The 25540-nt window shown below is 40.0% G+C and overlaps 1 protein-coding gene across 1 annotated transcript in view; it reads left to right on the top strand.

Annotated features, from left to right (window-relative positions):
• LRP1B (LDL receptor related protein 1B) overlaps positions 1–25540 on the top strand; it is a 1294122-nt gene that overhangs the window by 877970 nt on the left and 390612 nt on the right. Inside the window, 1 exon segment of the mRNA XM_044303104.1 lies at positions 23926–24066. Coding sequence (XP_044159039.1) covers positions 23926–24066 — 141 coding nt within the window.

Genomic DNA, 25540 nt, shown 5'->3' with positions numbered 1-25540 from the left:
AGTAAAGAAAAAATATTTAAATTAAATGTATCACCAAAAATGATATCTGCCAGTTAAAATCAGATAGTAACACATCTCCTTTTTTCTAATCAGTTTTTATTTTTTGAATGTACAATTTTTCATTTTATTTTTTGAACCTTTTTATGGGGGTAGCCATCCTGCCTGACCTGTTCTTAACAGCATTTACCCAGTATTAAGAAAATTGCTTTATGGCAGACCTATGGGCCATAGATACAATAGACAGGAGGGGACCCTATTGACTTTTATTGGAGAGTTTTCTCGGCATGCTCTGTGCCCTGGGCTACAAAGAATAAACAGATAACCTATGACAATCCCCTATTGTGAATTGTGGATCCTGTGTTATCTATACAAAGAGGTGATATCATTATAAGCAGGATTATAATGAGTTAACTGCAGTAAAATGATCTGTACAAACCAAGAAGTGGCACCAGTTATTAGACATAGCGGCCAGTGCAAAAACTGCAGTATTTTTTTTGTTTTAGTTTAAATATAAAAAGTAAGGTGGAAAATTAAAAATAACATATAAAATTATTAAAAAATATGTTAAACATAAAAAAATGATTCAATGACACATTCCCTTTAATAGATTTACTTTCTCCTCATTGCTGTCTACAACCTCTCTCTCATCACTCTGTAAAGGGCCAACACTTTTGTTTAAACTTTTTACCATTTTTATAATTAAGAATCATTTAGGGGTTAGTTTTACTCTTGCACGGAATCTCTCAGTCTCCATCTTGGCTGCTTTTGCCTTTTACAAAATCTATCTTTTCCTTTATGTTTTTGCAAACCCTCCTGTTTTAGTGATTAAAATGCTTTATTTTTGTTGTTTGATCCTCCTTTACATTTCTATTGATCCACATTGTTGTTGTTTTTTTATTGTTCCTCACCCTTTTATTCCTATAAGGTATGTACCTCTCACAATTAGAGTTTAAGATGCTTTTAAAAAACATCTCATTTTGTGACTACATATTTATTTTTGAGTATTTTTTCCCAGTTGTGGAGGCTAATGGCCTCTCTTAGCTGGTCAGATTTAGCTTTTTAGAAGTTCGGTATTTTTGTGCCTCCCTGAAGAAACACTCTTTTGAATGACAATTGTGAGGTTATTATTTTATGGTCACTATTTGCTAGGTGTCCCCCAACCTACACATCTGTTGTTCTGTCAGGTCTATTGGTTAATACTAAGTCCAGTATGGCCGTCCCTCTAGTTGGATCCTGAACCAGTTGTGCAAGATAATAGTCTTTGGTTATTGCCAAGAACCTGTATTCCTTATGAGATGTACAGGTTTCAGTTTCCCAGTCTATATCCAGGAAGATAAAGTCCCCCATAATAACAATCTCATTATGATTTGCTGCATCATCTACAGTATCTCCCTTAGTAGTAGATTTTCTGTGGTATATTCAGTGGCTTATAATAAACTCCTATCAGTATTTTACTATTGTTTTTGTCTCCATGTATTTTTTACCCACAGTGACTCTACATGTTCATGTCCCTCACTTATATCTTCCCTGAATGTGGGCTTTAGACAGGACTTTACATAAAGGAAGACACCCCCCCCCCCTCCGGTTTTTGCCTCCTCTCTAAACAGACTGTAGCCCTCTATGCTAACTGTCCAGTCATAGCTATCATCCAGCCATGTCTCAGTTATTCCCACTATGTCATAGTCCTCCTCACACATCACTAATTCCTGTACACCAGTTTTATTAGTCAGCCTTCTGCCCTTAGTGTACATACATTTAAGAGTTTTTTTGTATATTCTTTACCCTACACCTTTCCTTATGAACTGTTCTAGTCCCCCCCTTCCATTACCTTGCCCCAGGTCTTAATATGCACTATCTTCCCCTCCTATAATGTAATTACTGCGCCCCCAGTCCCTAGTTTAAACACTCCTCTAACCTTCTAGACATCTTCTCCTTCAAAACAGCTGCAGCTTCCCCATTGAGGTGCAGCTTATCCCTACGATAGAGCCTGTAGCCGACAGAGAAGTCATCCCAGTTCTCAAGGAACCCAAACCCTTCTTTCCAACATCAGTTCTTGAGCCACTTGTTAATTTCCATTATCTCCCACTGTCTTTCTTGTGTGGATTGTGGTACTGGGATTGTTTCAGAAAATACTACCTTTGAGGACCTCGTTCAGAGCTTGTGACCTAAATCCCCCCCAAAAAAAAATTAAGGACCCTCTACCTACCTCTAACTCTGTCATTGGTTCCAATGTGGACCATGACTGCTGAGTCTTCGCCAGCCATTCCCAGTAATCTATCAACCAGATCCACGATATGTCGAACTCGAGCACCATGAAGTCAACACATTGTTCAACGATCCTGGTCTTTGTGATAGATCGCCAAATTGTTGTTTCAGGTCTCCAGCCCCCAGTATAATCGCACAGTGTATCTGGAAAAGAGGCCTCTTCTTCTGCTGACCAAGGATGCCCCATGCATTAAAGCACTACACACAATGACGATGTATGCTAATGCTAGGCCAGTGGTGGCGAAGCTATTGCACGGGTGCCAGAGGCGGCACTCAAAGCCCTCTCTGTGGGCACCCGCACCCTGGAAAAAGTCTATAGTGTACCAATATGCCTTAGACTTTTCCTTCATTCATCAGTGCAGAGTGCGCTATGAACAGCACAGGCAGCACATTGAATGTAGTCAGGCTATTATAGCTAAATAATAAAGTACAGGAAAAATATACTTTAATGGACTATAGTATTCAGGTTAAATTGCCGTGTTGGCACTAAATAAGTGGGTTGGGTTGCAGTTTTGGCACTTGGTCTCTAAACGGTTCACCACCACTGTGCTATGTTATCAATATACAGTACATTAACCGTGTAATATGACAAATGTGAAAAGTTTATTATTAAAGTACTTTTTATACAATTATATTTTTATTCCTATGCATGGAAATGATAACTAGTTAAATATGGATCCAATGAGACCTAATTAATGGGCTTATAAAATATCAGGAATAAAAGTTGTCACAAGTTTAGAGAATGTAAAAAGTTTGTAATATAATGCATATAACATAGAGTGAGCGTGAAGCTGTGTGAAGCTAATAAGCGCAGCGTGCATTGTGACTCCTGATGTTCTGTCTGCCTCTTCCTCCTCTCTGACAGCCCTAAGTACATGCAACCCAGTATCTCATAAGCTGCCCCCATATAGCTCGATTGTAGAAACAAAGAGAAAAGCTCCATGTGCAGCCTTTACTCAGCAGGAATCCTTCTGTTATTTTTCTATTAAAACTTTGTCTCACTGAGAAACCACCCTTGGCTAAACCAGAGCCGGATGATAGATTTTCTCTTTTCTTTCTTTTTTTCTTTTTTTTTGTTTGCAATGTGCTTATTCATTTGTTTTATACAGTGAAATGTTGCACTTAGGGTTCATTGCAGCACTTTTTTGGCTAGGATGATCTATTAAAGGCTAGATTCTTTTTTACACGTTGTATTTTTATAATTATATTTTTAGAAAATTATGTTTATTATATGAAATAACATTAAAGTATGTGGATATTGTACATAAAAGGAAACATGCCAGCAGATTCATAGAGTCCTAACTGCAGGCAGCAAGAAACAGTAGGAGAAAACATAGTTTTAAGAAATCCTGGACTCAGAGAGAAGTGTCCAGCGGGCACTTCTCTCTACTGTCTTCTCCCATCCTGATCTACTATGTACAATTAGGGAGAGTCCAATAAATTAAACCAAGAATGGATGAAATCGAAAGAGAGTTATCCAGCAGTCACTACACCCTAAGCCCATCACTTCTTAAAGAGCACCCGTCTCCTCTCCCGACATGTCTGTTTTTGTAACTACTTGCATCCCCATGTAATATCCATTGTGAAGCTTCAATTCTTGTAACTATATGCTGTGCCTTTCCTTTATTATTCGTACTAAAATTTTGAAATAATTGATTTGTAGTCTGCGATGAAGGTCCAGCTGGGTGTTACCAGTTTGGGTCATGTCCCTAATTGGCTTGAAATTGTCGAATCAGTGACAAACTGTGCAGCAATACACCTCCAATTGGTAACACCCATCTGGGCCTTCATTGTACACTGCTATCAATTCTTTTATAACGTACCAGTAATAATAGATGGATGGCACAACATAAAGTCCTTAGAATAGATGCTCCAGAATTGTTACTACACGTAGTTACTAAAATAGACATGTCTGGAGAGAGGTCAGCTCCTCTTTAAAACTTCAGGGTTAGGGTGCCATGAATCTAATGTCAGGTTACCTTTAAGAACATAAAATAAATAAAGTTTATAACAGAAGAAATGAATGAAATGAAATCCAGTACTAGCCGCCCAACATAATGGTGCATTAAAGAGAATCTGTCATCAGTGACCTTCCTGTGAAACAAAGCCCAGTCCCCAACAGGTATTCATCTTCCGATTCAAATGCTGCCCTTCCTTTCATGATTTTTTATATAAATATGCAAATTAAGTATTGAGTGCAACAGGGGCGCCACCGTTGCCCTCATTGGACACAAGCTCCACCCCTCCATCTAGTAGTTAATTGACAGAGCCGTCCAGTGGTGATGCAATCTTGGCTTGTTCTTTATTCTTGCACATACGCCGCTCAATCACATTTTGACGCCTGCACGTAGTGTTTTGCGTCCTGAGGAGACGCCGGACCCCCCTGCAGTACACAAGAGAATGCACATATGGAACTTATGTGGCTCAGCCATGGGTATGAACCCTAACCCTGGAAATTGCACACATTCTAAAAATGCACACATTGTATATAATGTTTTTTCTTCAAAAAATATTCTACCATAGAGATGAGCGAATAATTTCTAAATGAGACAAGTTTGTTACAAAATTTCCCAAAAACGTTGGTTTCCAACAAATTAGAATTTTCTAGGATTGGTCCCAAGATCGCACAAAATGGCGGCCTCTCTTTTTACAGTTCAGAAGACAAAGAAGAAGGTACCTTACATCTTTAATTGATATTAAGCTGGTCTTCTATGAAGAATAACTTTATTATGTTCCCTCTGGACATATTTACCTTATGATATTAACCCCTAATCTTCGAGAAGCACATTTTAAAGTGACAGATCACAAAATAGAAAGCCCTTTAAGTCTTGGATGTAAAGACCAGACTCGTCGGAGCATTTGCAGAGAAAGAGGTAGCGCCGGTCTCAGGAGAGCTTTTGTCTGTTTGTTCTTTCATAAAAGATTTTTCCTGTTGTTTTCAGAATTAATATTGGGAAACAACATTTGTGTAAGAGCTGCAGGCAGAGCCCGGGGGGGATGATGGCTGCTCCAACTCTGAAACATTCTCTTTACTTTGCCATTCCTCAGTCAAACTTTCTTTAGCGCCTCTTGACCTTGAAAATCATTACTATTCGGCTTCATTCACGTTTCAGTATAGATGTAGCAATTCTTATCTTGGTTCTTGAAAAGGTAAAGCGTACCTAAACCTATACATAAATTTTGTTAAAACCTACTGTACATGTGATTAAATTATTTTTTATGAATACTCTAATTTAATATATCTATCTATCCATCCATCTATATATAGCAATGCCAGGAAACGTTGGATTTACTTTTTTAAGTAGAAATACTCCACCTGATAATTTTTTTCCATAAGTTTATTTATTTATTTATTTCTTATGAGACAAAATCAAGAGTGGGTTCATGAAATTGAAGGGTATTTTACATTTTTCCTTGATATATTTTCTACTGTTTATGTTCCATTCCTGGTCATCAAGTCCCCTCTTTGAATGGATCAGTAGTGCCCTGATCAGTCCACTGCTCAATTCACTTCCATGGGACTGATATAGACAGAGCTCCGTCAGTCCCATATAAGTGAATAGGGTGGTGTACCAACTTGTGCACTACCACTGCATTCAGAGATGGGACTCTGGGACCCATTATTCTCAGAATTGGTGGGTTTCCAACAAGTACGAGCCATTATGATACAATACTTATCACCTATCCTGTGAATACTTTTCAATATCCCCTTTTAAAAAACAATTTACACTATTTTTTGTTTCCCTCTCTCTCTAAAAATTCTGATTTGGTTCCAACTTGAACTTCTAGTCTGTCAGGAGATGTTTATGCTATATGTGTCTGTATGTGGCCATCTAGTGGTTGTGATGGGCATTGCATCCTATTGAGAGTTTGGCAGGTTGCGATAATATATTAAATTTGTTTCACGAGATATTGGAATCCTTAAAGAAATTTGTGGAAAGATAAGGGTGGACACAATTGTAAATGCTGTTTTTTTCCCCGCTGAAGTCAATGGGAAGACCAGCGGCATAATCCCAACCAATTTAGCTTGCTTGTATGGTGTAAAATTAGGTTGTAATCACATGAAGCACTAATGGTGCAGTATGTACATCATCTTGCAATTGCCAAGCCATAGTGGTAAAAAACACATTTATTGACAGGTGTTTTTGTAGCAGTTTTCTTACGAATGCCCTTTGTAATCTAAACATTTACAATAATAACATATCTAAATACATGTGTTTTTTCTACATTCTTTTTACTTGCATTGTACTAATGGGGCAGTTTTGAGTTACACCATTACCACTATGTTTGAATATACCCTTAATGGAGTTGTCCACTCCTTTTATATTGATGACGGGTCCTCAGGAGAGGCGATAAATATTTGATTGCTTCTTATTCCTGCTGATCACCTTTCTCAGAGTAGCTCCAGTGTTAGGAGCCAGAACTACACCGCTTCATGTCCATTGTGTATAGGACACAGTTCGTTCTTGCAACGCTGTAATTGAAGTAAATGGGAGTAGTGCTGCAGTTACAAGCTCCATCTTCTACAAAATGGACTGAGCGGTGTATTTCTGACTCTGAGACAGTTGATCATCAGGAGTACAGGGCGTCCGACTCTTGCTGATCAGAGACTGATGGCTTCTCCTGAATATAAAACAAGTGGACAACCCCTTTAAAATGTCCAAATTTCTCCCACAAAATGCCTGGTTAATCTGAGATATGCTCCTGTTCTCAGTTCAACACTGAAGGAGGCAACGCTGTGTCCACCTGAAAGCATGGGGGTGTGACCACAAGCACATAGACCACCCAAGGCATAAAAATTTAAATTTTTAAATCGGAGGGTCACTTTAATTGCACATGAAGAACATTTGCAATCAATGCTGATGGTTGCCTTGGAGAAATCAAATTAAGACCTCAATCACACATCTGTGATGATATCCATGAGACCCCTTCTCATGGATATCGTTACATCTGAGCGTTACATCTGAGAAGATGTCTGTGAAAGATCATGGTTTGGTGTGTGTCAGTTTTTTGCCCTCCATGTGTCATCTGTATTCCACAGACACCGCTAGGCTGAAAATTAATATCTCTTGAGCATATTCTAGCAATGATCTGTGAAAATCGCAGACCAAACACGGATGGCATGCTTCTGTCGTGTCACGACGGACCCAAAGTCTGTGGAAAACCAGTGATGAGTGAATAAACACATTGAAGTCAATGAATATGTGAGCATTCTATGGAGACCACAAACAGCATACATCCTTGAGTCACTGACGTGTGAAAGAGGTTTGTGAAGTAGTGAAGTAGTGCAGGTGTATTAACAGTCTAATATGTGGAGTAGGGATGAGGAAAGTGAGCTTTGGATCCTAAATTTGAAGTCGCTTCGCTCAAAACTTTGGTTTAATGCTGTACGGAGATCTGTCATGGCCTCCGACAAGGCGAAGTCAGTTATTCTCGAAAACTAGTGAGATTTCAGTGAATAACTTTGGACGATATTTGGATCCAAGTTTTAAAATATTTTTTCAGTTTAAAAATCAAATACCAAAGTTATTCACTGAAGTCTTGCAAAACTTTTAGGAATAACTGACTTCGCCTCGTCGGAGGCCATTAGAGATGAGCAAATTTCATATTTTGAAATTTGTTCACGCTTCATTTGGTGGTAAAAGCAGAATTACATTATGAATTCACTTACCACGGACCATAATGCAATTCTATGATGGAATGCCTTTAGAGGCAGTCCGATATTCATTCCATCATAATAGAAGTCTATGGACTGCAACACGGATCCGTCCTGTTTCCGTTATGCAGGGGAGTCCTCTCCTGCATAACGGAAACGGGACGGATGTATTATGCAGGGCATAGACTTCAATTATGACAGAATGAATAACGAAATACATTCTTTATGCATTCCATCATAGAATTGCTTTATGGTCTGTGGTAACGGAATCCATAACACAATTCTGCTTTTACCACCAAACGAAGCGTGAACGAATTTCATAACAGGAAATTCGCTCATCTCTAGAGGCAATACATTTTAATGCTGTACGGAGACAGATCTCCGTACAGCATTAAATCAAAGTTTTGAGCGAAGCGACTTCAGATCTAGGATTCAAAGCTTCCATCGCTCATCACTAATGTGGAGTCTATTTTTGGTGCAATTTAGACCTCCTCCAGTGATGTGCTAATCACTTTTACACTGGACTGCGGCATTTGTACCAAAAAAAAAAAAACATTAAAAAAAAGTATTCCACCCTTAAACACTTCATTTCAAATTTTATTTTTTATTTTAATCTTTCTTTCAGGCGTCAAGGGCAAGGAGTTGATAAAAGAAAAAAAACTGACTCAATGACAAAAAATGACTTTCCCATTTTGCTTTCATCGAGCACATGTCGAACTTTAGACAACAGAAGTTTACACCCGACATTAGACGGGAAAGCTTCACCCATGTGCACCTAAATTTTCTAACCCATCAGTCTCCTAATTAGTATTACACTATTCATTATGTTAACGGTAATATATGAAATATATCTAGGCAGTGTGCCCAGCACTAAGTACGGCTCGCAGTTGACTTCTGTAAGTGCTCAAACCTCCATTAATGAAAACTAATTGCTCATCAGATGGCACATTACGACTGCTTTCCGAAATCTCAAAAGCGAAATGTACGCCGCAGCAGAGATGATCTTCCCCTGTCCCAAAATAATGCTAATTTCCCAGCTTTTTCTTAAATTTTTTAACAGTCATGAATATGCATTTTGTTTTTCTTTGAGACTGTTCAAAAACTTTCCAAAAACTAAAGACAAAATAATGTTTTATAATTATAGGCAGGATAATTAGCGTGTTTGATATTCCATATAGTTTGTTTGTCCTCCGTTAATTGGAGCAGGCGCCGTGATTTTCTCCTTATTCTTGCATCATATGCTTCTAGATCAGAACTTTAATTACCCGATGTGTCAAACAGAAAATTATTTTAATGAGCTGTAAAGATTATTTTTTTTGTTTTTCAAAGTGTTCGTTCCATTCTACAGTTGAGAACAGGATGCTTTCAAAATACTAAGAAAAACAATTACTTGAAATGAAATATATTAGCTACTTTTTGTGAATTTTTTAGTAAAATGTTTAATGTGCCTGAATGGAAACTGCTCTTTCAGAGTGATTTCTATCTAATAGAGGGGGTCCTGTATGATGTGTATATGCCCTAAAGAGCACCTATCAGCGGGATCAATCTGTGCATACTGCCTAGTAGGGTTGATTCTGATGATGAAAATGATACCTGTCTTGTTAAAATCAGTTGTGGCGTTCCTGAGAATAAAATTGTATTTCTTATGCAGATGAGGTCTTTGCTGCACTGAGGGGCAGTGCCAGCACTGGAAGGCTGAAGAGCTGAGATGCACTAGGGTATGGACCCCACCCTAGGGTATGGGCCCCACTCCTTGGTGCACTAAAACCCTTGCATGCATGAGAAATAAAATAAAAATTTGATCTCAAGAACACTGATGCCAATTTTCACAAGACAGGTATCATTTTAATCAGCAAGGTCAACCCTACCAGGAAGTAGGCCTGGTCTAACAGGGTTGATCCTACTGAAAGGTGCTCTTTAAAGGGGTTTTCTGGGAATTATTAATTCACTTATGGCCCCCCTAGCAATGATACCTAATGAAAGATTCATATGTACCTGCTTCCTGCCGCTCCAATTCTAAGTCCAGGGACTCCTACTAATCCTAAGAACAGAGATCCTGTTCACCCAATCTGATGGAGCTCCTGTCAAGCAAGCGTTCTGCCACACTATTTATTCTTTATAGGACTGCCAGAGATACCCAAGTGCTGCAGTCCCATAGAGAATGATCTGAGCAGTAGGACGCATGTCCAACCTTCCGCTCCATCTGATCAAGGGAAAGGTACCACTGTTTTGCAGTTGGACCCTCAGTGATCACTTAATTATCATTTATCTTGTGTACATGGAATAACTTGTAAATAAGGATGAGGGAATCGACTTTGGATGCTTCAGACAAAGTCAATTTGCATAAACTGTTGTTGTAATACTCCTGCTCCGTACAGTATTAGAATGTATTGGCTCCGATGAGCCAAAGTTATTACTCTGCGAAGTCTGGCAAGACTTTGTGCAATAACTTCAAGAATTAATTATTACTGTAAAAAACCTTGATACCGAACCCAAGTTTGGTATCAAGGTTTTTTATAGTAATTGATTCACAAAGTTATTGCATGAAGTCGTGCAAGACTTTGCGAAGTAATAACTTTGGCTCATCGGAGCCAATACATTCTAATACTGTACGGAGCAAGAGTATTACAATAACATTTTATGCAAATTGACTTTGGCTGAAGCATCCAAAGTCGATTCCCTCATCCTTATTTACAAGTTATTCCCTGTAAACAGGATAAATGATAATTAAGTGATCACTGAGGGTCCAACTGCAAAACAGTGGTACCTTTCCCTTGATCAGATGGAGCGGAAGGTTGGACATGCGCCCTACTGCTCAGATCATTCTCTATGGGACTGCAGCACTTGGGTATCTAGCAGTCCTATAAAGAATAAATAGTGTGGAAGAACGCTTGCTTGACAGGAGCTCCATCAGATTGGGGGAGATTGAGCTCTTGCTCTGTACAGTATTACAATGATGTTTTATGCAAATCGACTTCGGATGAAGCATCCAAAGTGGATTCGCTCACCCCTACTTGTAAATGGCAGCAAAAAAAAACTGCTAAAAAATTTAACCGATTTTTTCCCCCAGATTTTTATTATTTTATCACTATCAAAACATAAGAAAAACTTTCATATAAGGTATCACTGGATTCGTACTGACTTGTAGAATGAAAGTAACTGGCCAGTTTTATTACACATTGAATGTCGTAAATAAAAAACCCGTAAAACTGTGGTGGAATTGTGTTGTTTTTTTTTTGCAATTTCACCACATTTGGATTCTTTTTCCTACTTCCCACTACATCATATGCAATATTAAATGGAAAGTACAACTTGTCCTGCAAAAAATAAGCCCTCCTATGGCTATGTGTACAGACAAATAAAAAAGTTATGGCTCTGAGAAGGCAGGGAGCGCAAAACGAAAATGCAAAAACAAAAAAACCTCCAGGATAGAAAGGGAAAAATAAAATGCACCAATTTCTCAAATCAAGATGATGTGTGATTCAATATGAAGTAATTCAAAACACATTTCTTTTTGAAGTTTGCCGAAGCAGCCAAACCAAATGTTTTAAAATTTCACTCATCACTAGTTAACAGCCTCCTGTAAGTGAATTAGAGAGAAATAAATATCTGAAGCCTAAATGCCTTAGATTTAAAGGGAAAGGTATCACATTTGTATTGTACATCAGGATTCGAGATGAGCAAAGTATTGGAAAATTCTATTTGGCTGTTTCGACAAATTTTACTAAAACATTTGTTTTGTGATGAATGACTTTGTCACGAAGCGCATGTCTTTGTAAGTAGTGGGTGCAATGACAGGGAATGGCCATTTCACCGCTCCCCGTCATTGTACCCTTCAGATGCCGAGTTCATTGCTGATCGCGGCATCTGACAGCAATGTTACAGTGTAAAATTAAAAATAAATACATAAAAATATACTTACCATCATCCATCTTGATTGAAGATCTAGCGTGAAATCTCTTGCGGCCTGTGAAGACGTCATCACGTCGGCCGGTGTGGTGACATCATCCGTCATCGCGCACGGGATTTCGAGCAGAATCTTCAATCAATAGATGAGGTAAGTATGATTTATTTATTTATTTTTACTGCCATTCAGGGAATATTGATTTGTTATCACAAAGGACATTCGGCTTTGCGACAAATTGAATTTTCCCTGAAATTCAGATCCCTCAACGCTAATCAGGATCTAAGGGCACTGGCAAGTTTCTATTTTTCTCCGGCGGTCTCTCTCGATGAATCTTTTCGATTCATGCAGTAGACCGCCTTTCCTAGTGTGCCGGGTTTCCTTGCACGCTGTTCGGGCACTTACAGCCCACAAGCAGTTGGTGACAGGTAGGCCGATGAAACCTCTTCCACTGAATGTGCATTAGATCATTAGTGCTCAGAAATGAGATGATTAAAGCAGCTTTACGGTTAATCTCGAGGACTATTAGAAGACGTAAACTATATGCAAACTGGAAATAAACATACAGATATGATTCGCGGAATCTGTTTGCTGTTTTCATCTAAATGGAGGTAATTATCTTTCTCGAGTTAAAATGCTTTTTATCTTCTTTCAATTAAGAAAGGGCAAATGTACCGTGGTAATTAAGAGCAAATACAAATACAAAACTGATTACACAAAAAGAAGCAATTAGCCGATGCACACTCTTCACTTTGCACGACTTACTTTCTGATCTTCGCAGCTGTTGTGCCTGTTTGATGCGTGCAGGGTTATACGTTCCGCAGCTAAACAAAACCAATGACACTCGGTTTATGGCAGGCAGTCCCCTGCAGCAAGGTCCTTGTGATCTTAAATGAGAATTGCACATTGCGGAAATGCACAAAGGAGCAGAACAACATTGGCAAATAATAGCCATATATGCAGTATAAAGCATGTGCTGGATAACAATGGTACAGCAAGTGGGGCATTGGAACGTGGGATCCTACATACAGTATAAGTATTCTCCCATTGTATAGGACACTATAGACCAATTTCAAGGTAAGCGGAGTATAACAAATAGAGATGCAGCTGGGTTGAATTTGTCATTCATGGACTACCGCATTATATTAATGCAGAAGCATGAGGCTTACGTACTGTGATACGTGAGCCAAAAATAACACAAAAGATGTAGTAATACTGTTCTAAAGATAGATAAGATTCCCTAAAAACATCCATATTGCACATAAAGTTGCAGCATTTTATAGTACCTGCAGAGTGGATGAGATTTTAAAGGGGTTGTGTCACTTCAGCAAATAGCATTTATTATGTAAAGAAAGTTAATACAAGGTGCTTGCTAATGTATTGTAATTGTCCATATTGCTTCCCTCCCTAGCTGGAATCATTTTTCCATCACATTACACACTGCTCATTTCCATGGTTATGACCACCCTGAAATCTGTCAGCAGTGGCCGTGCTTGCACAGTATAGAAAAAAGCACCAGCCTATGTGAGCCCCCGTGGTCCCGGCCACTGGAGAGGCCAATGTTTTTTCTTGCAGTGTGCAAGCACGACCACCTATGTGAGCTCCCATGGTCCCGGCCACTGGAGAGGCCAATGTTTTTTCTTGTAGTGTGCAAGCACGACCACCTATGTGAGCTCCCACGGTCCCGGCCACTGGAGAGGCCAATGTTTTTTCTTGTAGTGTGCAAGCACGACCACCTATGTGAGCTCCCACGGTCCTGGCCACTGGAGAGGCCAATGTTTTTTCTTGTAGTGTGCAAGCACGACCACCTATGTGAGCTCCCACGGTCCTGGCCACTGGAGAGGCCAATGTTTTTTCTTGTAGTGTGCAAGCACGACCACCTATGTGAGCTCCCACGGTCCCGGCCACTGGAGAGGCCAATGTTTTTTCTTGTAGTGTGCAAGCACGACCACCTATGTGAGCTCCCACGGTCCCGGCCACTGGAGAGGCCAATGTTTTTTCTTGTAGTGTGCAAGCACGACCACCTATGTGAGCTCCCACGGTCCTGGCCACTGGAGAGGCCAATGTTTTTTCTTGTAGTGTGCAAGCACGACCACCTATGTGAGCTCCCACGGTCCTGGCCACTGGAGAGGCCAATGTTTTTTCTTGTAGTGTGCAAGCACGACCACCAACCACCTATGTGAGCTCCCGCGGTCCCAGCCACCGGAGAGGCCAATGCTTTTTTCTTGTAGTGTGCAAGCACGACTACCCCTGACAGATTGTAGGGTGGTCGTAACTGTGGAAACGAGCAGTGTACAATGTGATGGAAAAATTAAACCAGCCAGCAATGGAGGCAATATGGACAATCATATTACATAAATAAGTGGCTTCTATAAACTTTCTCTACATGATAAATGTCACTTACTGAAGTGACACAACCCCTTTAAGAAATCTTATCCTTAAGTTGCAATGGACAGGATAATTGACCTACAGTCTGGATTTTAAATCATCAGCACGTTAATTTAGGGAACTATAACAAGCAATAATTAGATTGCTATTCTCATAGACCCCAATGCACTAGCATTGGAATCTATTAGAAAATTGCTAGTTTCCTATGGAGCCCTATTACAGGCAAGGGCTCCATAGGAAATACTATGCAGCAGCCTCCTGTCATTCACAAAGACATGGGATGCTGCACACACGCTCCGGCTCCTCCGATCGCTGCACGGGGGAGTCAGAACATCAGGATTGACCCCGGCATCTGAGAGGTTAATTGTCCACGATCGGCATTACTGCCAATTGCGGACATTAGCTGCAGGTGATACTGATATAAGAAACAGCAGGTCAGACACAGCTATGGCACCCGCTCCGCTCAGGAGCAGGCACCATCTTAAAAGACCCGGCCAGTGCCGTACTATTAGGGCGCTGGTCGGGAAAGGGTTAATCAAGATGGCTGTGACTGCCTCTCCGGCTTAAAATGGGTGTGATGAGTATGTTTTTTTTTAACACCATTTCAAGAAAAAATTATTTATTACCATGAAGCGCCAAGAAATTTTGATTCATGGTGAATCAAATTTGTCCTGAAATAAGGCCTGTACTAGATAAAGGCCTACTGGGCTCTTTTGTGAAAGCTTGTTAGGGCATACAAGTGGGCTGCTAATTCGTAGGAATGCCAGATATGTCCTATGTAGGTCATTCAGAATCCACTACAGCCTCCACAGGTAATTGTAAATTACAGAATATAAATCGGGCTCATAGAGTGTTTGCCCGCCTTTTCAACTATAGCAGCCTCCACTCTTTTGAGAAGGTTTTCTACAAGAGCTTGGAGTGTTTCTGTGGGAACTTGTGTGGTCAAGAACATTTGTCACTCATCTTCCTCCACAACGAACTTCTTAAACCATAGCTTTATGAACCTCAATTTGTGTACAGATGCAGTTATGCTGGAACAAAAAACCTGTTACCACAAGATTGAAGCCTACAATTGTCTAAAATGTCTGCTGAAGCATAGCATGGAAATAAGTGGCAAACCATAAGAACAGCCTCAGGCCATTATCTCTTCTCAAACAAATTCTCCTGTGGACACTGTACATTCTGTGCTCTAGCCAAAATTCTGTTCATCACATTGCCAGATAGTCAAAGGTGTTTTGTCACTCTGGAGAACACATTTTCACTGCTCCAGAATCCAGTGGTGTTGTGCTTTACACCACTCTAGCAGAAGCTTGGCATTCTCCGTAATCATCTTAGATTTATGTGTATCTGCTTGGAGACCCAATTCATGAAGTTCTTGATAAACAGTTTTTGTGTTGATGTCACTTCCAGAAATGTTTTCAGGCTCGGTAATGATGATGCAACAGAGGGCAGGCAATTTTCATGGACCATACACTTCATTATTTAAGAGCCCCGCACTTTTAGTTCACGTCTTCTACTGCTTCATAGCTGAGCTGTTGTTATTCCTAGATGCTTCGATTTTCACAGTAATGGCAGTGAGGGACCACAAACCTCTTAATAAATTTGATGTGCCTTCTCAACATTTATGGAGCAAACACAGCATGTCCTATAATTTGCAATTTTTTTGCTCTACAAAAGGCTTTAGTAAATCTGCCCCACTGAGTTCCTCTTGATGACCCAAACTATTAAGTATATGCCGATTACATGGCTGTGTGTTTTATTTTAGGTATCCAAACATAGTAACTAACAGGGGTGCCTCCATAATTATGGCTATAGAGTGTATATTACAGGTTTCCTTGCCCTTTAAATGCAGACCTCATTAGATGATAACTGGGATAGTAAGTTCAGCTCTCCATAGTCATCCCTCATCTATATTCGAGGCAGCTGGATGCTACAGTCAGGTATAGGTCACATGATATGATTTAGAACAGAGCGGCCAATAATTAGTCCCACTGTACATATCCATGTGCTGTCTGTCCAGATTTTCAAATAGAGAAGTTTTCCAATGTACACAATGCTGGGTTATTACAGGGGATTTCACTTCAGGTTTATCTATCGTTATTTTAGAAGTTTCACTAATTAATCACAGTTGGCTCGTCACCTAGTTCATTCTTCTTAACCCCTTCAGGACCATGCTTATTCTGGCCTTTTAGATCGCAAGATTCTAAGAGTTGCAAATGTTTTATGTATCTGTCAACGTGGCCACAGAACGGCTTGTCTATGAATCCTGTGTAATATTTGGAAAGTCCAAACATAGACCAGATTCTCCAAATGTATCACGGTGGCTCATGCTGGAGATGCTCCCTTGTCCACTGAGACACAAAAAATTGCCAAAATCGCAATAATGAATGCCCCCCTAACCCTCTAACAGTGACCTCCGCAGAGCCCTGCTCCCTTAACAGTGACCTCCACAGAGCCCTGCTTCCTTAACAGTGACCTCTACAGTACCCCACCCTCTTAACAGTGACCTGCACAGCACCCTGCCCCTGTAACTGCGACCTCCACAGCATCCCCCTTAACAGTGACCTAAAACAGTGATGAAAAATGGTAGAGTTATTATGGAAACATAGTGCAAAACCGTGTGTCTGTCAAGACTGAAGGATCTTCTATTGGCTAATAAAGATCATGTCACTGTGTGTATGTCAGTTAGGATACAAAATTCTATTGGCTAAGGCTACTTTCACACTAGCGTTCGGGTTTCCGTTCGTGAGCTCCGTTTGAAGGAGCTCACGAGCGGACCCGAACGCAGCCGTCCAGCCCTGATGCAGTCTGAATGGAGGCGGATCCGCTCAGACTGCATCAGTCTGGCGGCGTTCAGCCTCCGCTCCGCTCGCCTCCGCACGGACAGGCGGACAGCTGAACGCTGCTTGCAGCGTTCGGGTGTCCGCCTGGCCGTTCGGAGGCGTGCGGATCCGTGCGGATCCGTCCAGACTTTCAATGTAAGTCAATGGGGACGGATCCGTTTGAAGATGCCACAATGTGGCTCAATCTTCAAGCGGATCCGTCCCCCATTGACTTTACATTGAAAGTCTGGACGGATCCGTCCCAGGCTATTTTCACACTTAGCTTTTTTTTGCTAATATAATGCAGACGGATCCGTTCTGAACGGAGCCTCCGTCTGCATTATTATGAGCGGATCCGTTCAGAACGGATCCGCCCGAACGCTAGTGTGAAAGTAGCCTAACATGGGTCATGTGATAGTGGCATTTGCATATTTGCATTTTTCGGGAAACTCTCAAGAACGGTATATCCTACAAAGCTGAGGGTTTTACGATAACCTTCCCAGGCACCCGGTATATGTACTGTAGTGATGAGCGGCAGGGGTCATATTCGAATTCGCGATATTTCGTTAATATTTTTAGAATATTCGTCGAATATTCGAAAAATCGAAAATTCGCAATTTTTTTTTTCTTGAAAAAAATCGGCAAGGTAATGATTGTGTAATATGCAAATTTTCGTAATTCGATTTTTCGGATTCGATTTATTATTGCGAATTTTTCAACTTTAAGACAAAGAAGATTATAGCACTATGTTAGCTAAATTGCTCTATATTCGTTTTTTTCGAATATTCGCTATATTGCTATATATTTATAATACAAATATTCGAAAAAACGAAGTTATAGCAATATAGCGAAAATTCGAAAAAACGAATATAGAGCAATTTAGCTAATATAGTGCTATAATCTTCTTTGTCTAATAGTTGTAATTTTTTTCTCATCTGAAGTTCAGATTGGAAAAAACTTACAACTATAAAAAAAAGATTATAGCACTATATTAGCTAAATTGCTCTATATTCGTTTTTTTGAATATTCGCTATATTGCTATAATTACGAATATTTGAAAAAACAAAGTTTAGCAATATAGCGAAAATTCGAAAAAAACGAATATAGAGCAATTAAGCTAATATAGTGCTATAATCTTCTTTGTCTAATAGTTGTAAGTTAAAAAATTCACAATAAAAATTCGAATCCGAAAATTCGCATATTACACAATCATTACCTTGCCGATTTTTTTCAAGAAAAAAACCCAAAAGATTATAGCACTATATTAGCTAAATTGCTCTATTTTCGATTTTTTGAATATTCGCTATATTGCTATAACAGTTTTCTTTCGAATATTCGTAATATATAGCAATATAGCGAATATTCGAAAAAAACGAATATAGAGCAATTTAGCTAATATAGTGCTATAATCTTTTTTTTTATAGTTGTAATTTTTTTCCAATCTGAACTTCAGATGAGAAAAAAATTACAACTATTAGACAAAGAAGATTATAGCACTATATTAGCTTAATTGCTCTATATTCGTTTTTTTCGAATTTTCGCTATATTGCTATAACTTCATTTTTTCGAATATTTGTAATATTCTAAAACAAGAATATATAGCAATATAGTGAATATTCGAAAAAAACGAATATAGAGCAATTTAGCTAACATAGTGCTATAATCTTCTTTGTCTTAAAGTTGAAAAATTCGCAATAAAAATTCGAATCCGAAGATTCGAATTACGGAAATTCGCATATTACACAATAATTACCTTGCCGATTTTTTCAAGAAAAAAAAATCGTGCATTTTCGAATATGACCCCTGCCGCTCATCACTACTCCTAAAGTCAAGTATATTGCAGCCTTCTTATTGGCCCACAAGCTAGAAGCAGGAAGGGATCATGTGTACTGATTAAAAAAAAAAAAAAACGGAAAAAAAACGAATATTCGAAATTACGAATATATATAACTATATTCGAAATATTCGCGAATTTTCGAAGTGGCTATATTCGCGATAAAAATTCGACATTCGAATATTCGTGATCAACACTAATGTACTGTATGTGCCAAATGGTTCAAGTGTTTGGATGCCAATAGAGGACAGACAGACAGACAAACATTGATTTTTATAATATAAATATGCAAGTGCCAGAGTGTAGTGTGTAGTGAGGCCCCAACCCCTCACCCCATCTAGGCAACTCCGCAAATGGAGGCAACCAGTCCAGCTCACATTCTAGGCCTGGTTGCTGGCAGCCACTTTAAATAATTCCAGGAGAACCCCTTTAATTCTAGAGGCTCATTTGCATACATTAAAACTACTTTTTCTTCAGTAATGCGGGCACATATGAACATGGGACCAAACTTTCAGATAAAAAAAAACCTCTCTCTTTCTATATATATATATATATATATATATATATATATATATATAGAGAGAGAGAGAGAGAGAGAGAGAGAGAGACGCACACACACATCCAGAAAACACCAGATTTCTATATATAAATTGTTAATATGTAATAATATTTTTTATTTTTTTTGATGGGTGTCCCTTTAAGTCAAATACCTGTTAATTTTGACACATTATGAACATATCTGATCATAAGAACCCCGCTCCTAGATTTGTAGTAATGTTCAGCCGATCTATTGTTTCCATGGAAATTTCTGTAGGTTTCAGAAAAATATAATTTTATTTGCTTACAGCTAATCCCTCTTGTCATCCTGTGAAGTGAAAATTAATCTCATATTGCTCAGTTTCATTCTCGCCCTACTCAATGCCTGAAAGTGGGATTCAATCAAGACCCTGAGAAAATAGAGTTCTGCTATCCTATCACATGGCGCATGTTTTAGAATGGTAACATCATTTTATTTCCCGTTGCTGGGATTCCCTATGGTTTACGTCCCGGTGCCCTATTCATTCCATCGCCATTTGCTTCTATAGATATCTGGCCCAAGATTCTGAATAATTGGTCTATTATGACTTCAAAATCCCATCTCTTATCCATCTTGGTCAGTGTGATCTCATTTAACCTGCCATCTCCTTCTTTACCCCATGTCTGCAAAGGTAGCATTTTACATTTGTCTGTGTCGACCGCCGAAGCTTTCCTGCAAACTAATGAAACCAGAGAATACACTTACTGTAACAGAAATACGGGGACAATGCAGAAATATTCTCTAGAAATGTCAGGAAATCGATTCCTTGGGACGATCCCAAATACAGTCTTTGAAATGCACTTTTCTTGCAGCTGTAATAACGATACTTTGTTTACTAATAGACTTTTCTTCTGCAATGGAGACATAATTGAGTGTGTACGACAGGAAGTGATTTTTGCTAAAATATCAATGCAAAAATAGTAGGCTAAATATCTATGTGTCAAAAACATTATATATCTTATAACACTTGTGAAAAAGTTTGTGCATACCTTTGCTACATGTTTCAATGTAATGAAAATAAAAATGAAATAAACAGGAATAATGCATTCACTCTTGCAAATATGTCCTACTTAAAGGGCCATCAATATCAGATCAGTGGGGGTCCGACTCCCCACACCCACTATGACATCAAAACTCAGTGCCAGAACTGCATAGCTCTGTCCATTCTGTAGTGGACGGAGCTGCGAAATGCAGCACTGTTCCCACTGAAGTTAAAGGGAACAGTGCTGCTTTTACAAGCTCCATCCACTGCAAAGCGGACTGAGCTGTGTAGTTCTGGCACCAGAGCTACGTGGAACTAACAACCTGCACACTGATAATCAGCTATTTAAGAGTAGCTCCGGGTCCGGATCGATACAGCTCTGTCCATTATACAGTGGATGAAGCTTGTAACTGCAGCATTGTTCCCAGTCACTTCAGCCGAAACAGTGATGCATTAATCAGCTCCGTCCACTAAAGAATGGACAGAGCTGTACAATTCCAGCACCATCCAGCAACATCGGAGATACTCTGATACAGCTCATCAGCATAGGTGTGGGTTGTCCCTCACAGAAGATTCTGGTCAAGATCAGGGCGGTCTCAAAGAGGTAGGTTTTACAAACCGGTGGTCAACTGGAGAACTGGTCATCTGGAGAGGTAATCTTCTAGAGATGTAGACCTCTGGAAAGGTAGTCTTCTGGATAAGCCATTTTTTGGACAAGTAGTCTTCTTAAGAGATAGTCTTCTGGAATAGTAGTCTTCTGGAGAGGAGGTATTCGGGAAAGGTTGGCTTCTGGAGACATTTCACTGTACTTTATTTTAAAATTTGAGTAGGTTCCATAGCTTTTTATTTAGTGCTGAATTTATCTTTGTTGTATTTATGTAAAATCTACCCTTCTCTTGACGAATTGGTGATTAACTATGCAAATGATCACCACTGAGAGGCTGAATATTCATTTTAACTTTATTTATTGCTCCTCATTAGTGGCATTCAAATAAGCATCCGTCATTTCCATTAAATATTTAAGGCAGGAAAGTCTGAGCATGAAGTGGTAGTTTTCAGCAGGTGAAAATGATTGATACGAAGCATTAAACTTGATCCTGCAGAGTATAAAATCTGAAATATCTGTGAAAAAATAGATATTCTGTAACATTCACACAGTTGTATTTTCAGTCCTTGTTACATGCATAGATTTGTAACTAAAAATGGGAACAGTTGCCAACATAGGAAAGTAGGGGCACCTTTCCTTGGTAGCAACTGAGATCTCCTAGGAGTCCATACACAACTGCAAGGAAATTAACCCCCTCTCTTCTAATTTTCCATGCAGAATCCCCTTTAATAACAGTAACCAAAGGTTTTATGTCATGCCACTATTATGATCTAAAAAAGTCACAAATTATGGCACGCACTATATTTAGGCCGTGACTTGCAAATTTTAAGGGTTCTTGACAGTTTTCAAAAGTGTCTAGAAAAGGTGCTGGACTTAACAGGAGGAGCTGGGCTTAGCAGGGCCCTCTGGAGTTACTATAACTTACTCCAGAAAGTTACAGCTCAAGTCTGTGCCATCGTCTCACTGTCGTAGACTTTAGTTTCTGGTGCACATAGTGCCAGAAATGCACCTAATCTATTAAGAGACATCTGCCTCTTAACACAGTTGCATCTTACTTCAGTGCAGGGGGATCAAGATTGGCAGATGGGAATGCCAGTCTTGATAGATCTCCCCCATAATGCTCGGTGCCAGATGGAGTCAGGACACAGTGTAGTGGCACAGGAGCTAATCAAGAACTGGTAGAGCAGAGGATAAGTGTATAGCCTGGTCTGAGGTCTGGATTAATTTAGGAGTCTAGTCTAGGGTCTGTTATAAATATATTGGGTCCAACTTTATTTAAGGGGTATGGGCTGGGGTTTAATTTTAAAGGGGTTGTCCAGGCTTTTATTATTAATGTCATATAGGTCATCAATATCAGATCGGTGGGAGTCCAACACTCGGCACCACCGCCAATCATCTGTAGGAGGAGACAGCACGCGCAGTGCACACGTGCCGTCTCCCTTCTCTCTTTCTATCCACTGCTGCTGTCTATGGTATTTGCCATAAACATAGCAGCAGCAGACAAGAAGAGAGAAGGTAGATGGCACGTGCGCACCCGCAAATCTGATATTCATGACCTATTCTGAGGATAGATCATCAATAGTAAAAGCCTGGACAATCCCTTTCATATAGGTGTCTGATCTGGAGCCTGATTTTAATATAGGGGTCTGGTCTGGAGTCTGAAAAGTAATACAGGGGGTCTGAATATATTTAGCGGGTCTGGGGTTTAATATTATTAGAGAGGGTCTGACCTTTTAAAAAAGCTGCCCCCTCAAAAGGCAACCTCATTTTTGCCATCCGGGGCAGACCTGTGAGGAGGAGCATACTAACTGCTTCCCAACATTAGCTCCTAGTTCCTGTGCTCCTCAGCCTGAGCTGCTCTGTTCTGGTCTCTGCATGTAAACTTCCAGCCAGTCGTGGCTTGCTTTACTTGCGTCAAGCCACAAGGGGAGTAGTTCATAGCTGCAGCCAGTGACTGGCTGCAGTGGCATCAAAGCAAAGTTTACATTCAAGGACCCAAGAAGAGCAATGGAGGCCGGACAGAGAAGGGCCTGGGACCCAACATTGAGAAATACATAAGTATGATTCAATTCACAGGTCTGCTGAGGTAGGGTTGCTCCCCCTGAAATGTGCACAACCCCTTTAAGGGCATTCCTAGGTTTACATCTCTGAGCTTACTTGGAACAAAAAAACATCTATTTGTGTGTAGCTATATCTGGTACTTCTGAGCTGAACATACCGGACATACCCCCATTTTCACCCAGGCAGCCCCACCCCCCCATGAGCTGCTCCGATGCTCTCCTTTGCCCTGCGTTAAATCGTGCAAGGCAAAGCCAATTTCTGGAGTTCCGGTGACGTACCAGGCTCTCCATGGAGCTGCCAGGCGGAGGCTTCCGCCCAGCAGTGAGCCCGGTGACGTCACCGGCGCTGCCCTAGCCTGTAAAATGGCTAGGGCAGTGCTAAAGCCCGCCCATCAGAGCCAGTGACGTCACTGGGCTCACTGCTGCGTGGTAGCCTCCACCTGGCAGTGTGTTATTGTAAATAAAAGAGCCCTTGCCCTTCACAATCCAGCGCAGGGCAAGGGAGCGCATCAGAGCATGAAATGGGGCTGCCTGGGTGAAATTGTGGGTATGTCCGGGTTCAGCTCTGAACCTGGACAACCTCTTCAAGAAAGCACCACTGCCCTTTCTTTTTCGTAATGCGTGGGGGTACCAGGAGTCAGATCCTACCAATCACAATGACACAATCTGGAACAGATGTATTCCATTACTTTGTATATCCAATATATTAAAAATGAGAAGTATGGTACAGAGGCTGTGTTCTACTGCTTGTCCTGTATGGAAAAAAAAAAGTTTTATTTTCTGAATATTTTCAAAAATGGTTCATATCAATTGTTTTAAATATTTTGCAGATAACAAGCTCTGGTGGGCTGACCAGAACCTGGGCCAAGTGCGAACTTGCAATAAAAAAGATGGCAGCAACATTGCAATTGTAAGGAACAAGACCGCAGGGGTTGTTAACATGAAGCTCTACGATAAGGATGCACAGCAAGGTAATTTCTCAGCATACAGATGAAGTAGAGGAGAGTTTGTTGTTTGACACCAATAAATTGTGCCCTTTGGGGTGAGGTTTAGCATTTTGCACAAAAGTTACACATCTTTGCATTTCCTTACTAGCTAAAATCAGTTATAAAAATTAACCAAATGACTTCTTAATTAATTTAAGATCTGGATCTCAGTACTCAAGATTGTTGGATAAGTTTTTCTGGAGCATGATTTAGGAGAATTAAAAATATCAGTGTCATATGACAGTGTCTTCATCTCCCCAACGTTAAATGGAATGTATCACCTACATATTTACATTTTTACTTATTAAAACCAGATACTGACACACTGTAGATGTTTTATAATTCAATAGTGTGTACATGATTGCCTGATCATCTTGCCTGATCAATTACTCATTGATTTCTATGGGGGGGGGGTAGCAGTCAACAAACGTGTGGGGAGGAGACTCGAGCATGGCGCTTGAGCACAAGCGGTATTTGGCTGAACACCGCGATGTGCCGAGCATCGCAATGTCGAGCCGAGCATGCTCGATCATCACTAGTCTTAAAATCTTTGCAAATGAGGATCTGAGTGTCAAATTTTGATGCCTAAACAACTGGGTCAGAGCATCTCCATAATGTCCAGTTTTGTGGGGGTCTTCCTGTTACACAATGGTTAGTAACTATGAAAAAAGGTCCAGGAAAGGACAGTCAGAAAGAAGGACCAGGTCATGGGCACCCAAGGCTCAATGAAGGCAAAGGCTGGACCACCTGATTCTGACAGAAGAGCAACTTTATTCAAACTGCTGAAATTAATACTGGACACCTTCAGAAGTCTCGTATCAGCACGAGGGGTACCTACATAATATTAGGCAGGTGGTTTTAATGTTATGATGGATCATGTGTTTTTTCTTTTTCTTCTGCTTAACCCTACAGTAATTTAGGTGGGCAGAGAGGTCAGAAGACAAACATTCCTACCTTGTATCTTCCCAGGGAGAGGGCATGCAACATCACCAACATCTACTCTGCCCAAAAATACCATCCACATTCCCCAGTCTGTCATTCTTACGGTTTTCTTGAATAATTGCCTATAAATATCCCACATTATTCAGTTTCCAGGTTTAATCACCACAAGAAAGCACAACAGATCAATGAATGAAGCAGCTTTGTAAAACCGACTTGGCAGGGCGTCAATTTTTGTCTTGAGCATCCTAAAGACCATTATCAGTGTGTGAGCATCCAAGATCAAATATCCGCCGCGGTTTGCATAATCTATGCCAGTTTAAACATTGGTTTAACCGTTCCAGATATATCCAGAGTTTATATATAGATCACCTTTATTTCAGGTTTAGCAGCAGTGATGCAGCTTAATCTTCTTGGCCTACATAAGAGTAATATATTTTCTAACTGGGAGGCTGAGTTGCTCACAATAGCTGTTTCTGTCAGACGTGTCTGGAAGTCTCACAGAGGAAACCTCATTTCA

The sequence above is a fragment of the Bufo gargarizans genome, chromosome 8 (genome assembly GCF_014858855.1).
Source record: "Bufo gargarizans isolate SCDJY-AF-19 chromosome 8, ASM1485885v1, whole genome shotgun sequence".
NCBI lineage: Eukaryota > Metazoa > Chordata > Amphibia > Anura > Bufonidae > Bufo > Bufo gargarizans.
This window is presented reverse-complemented; position numbering and strand designations above follow the sequence as displayed.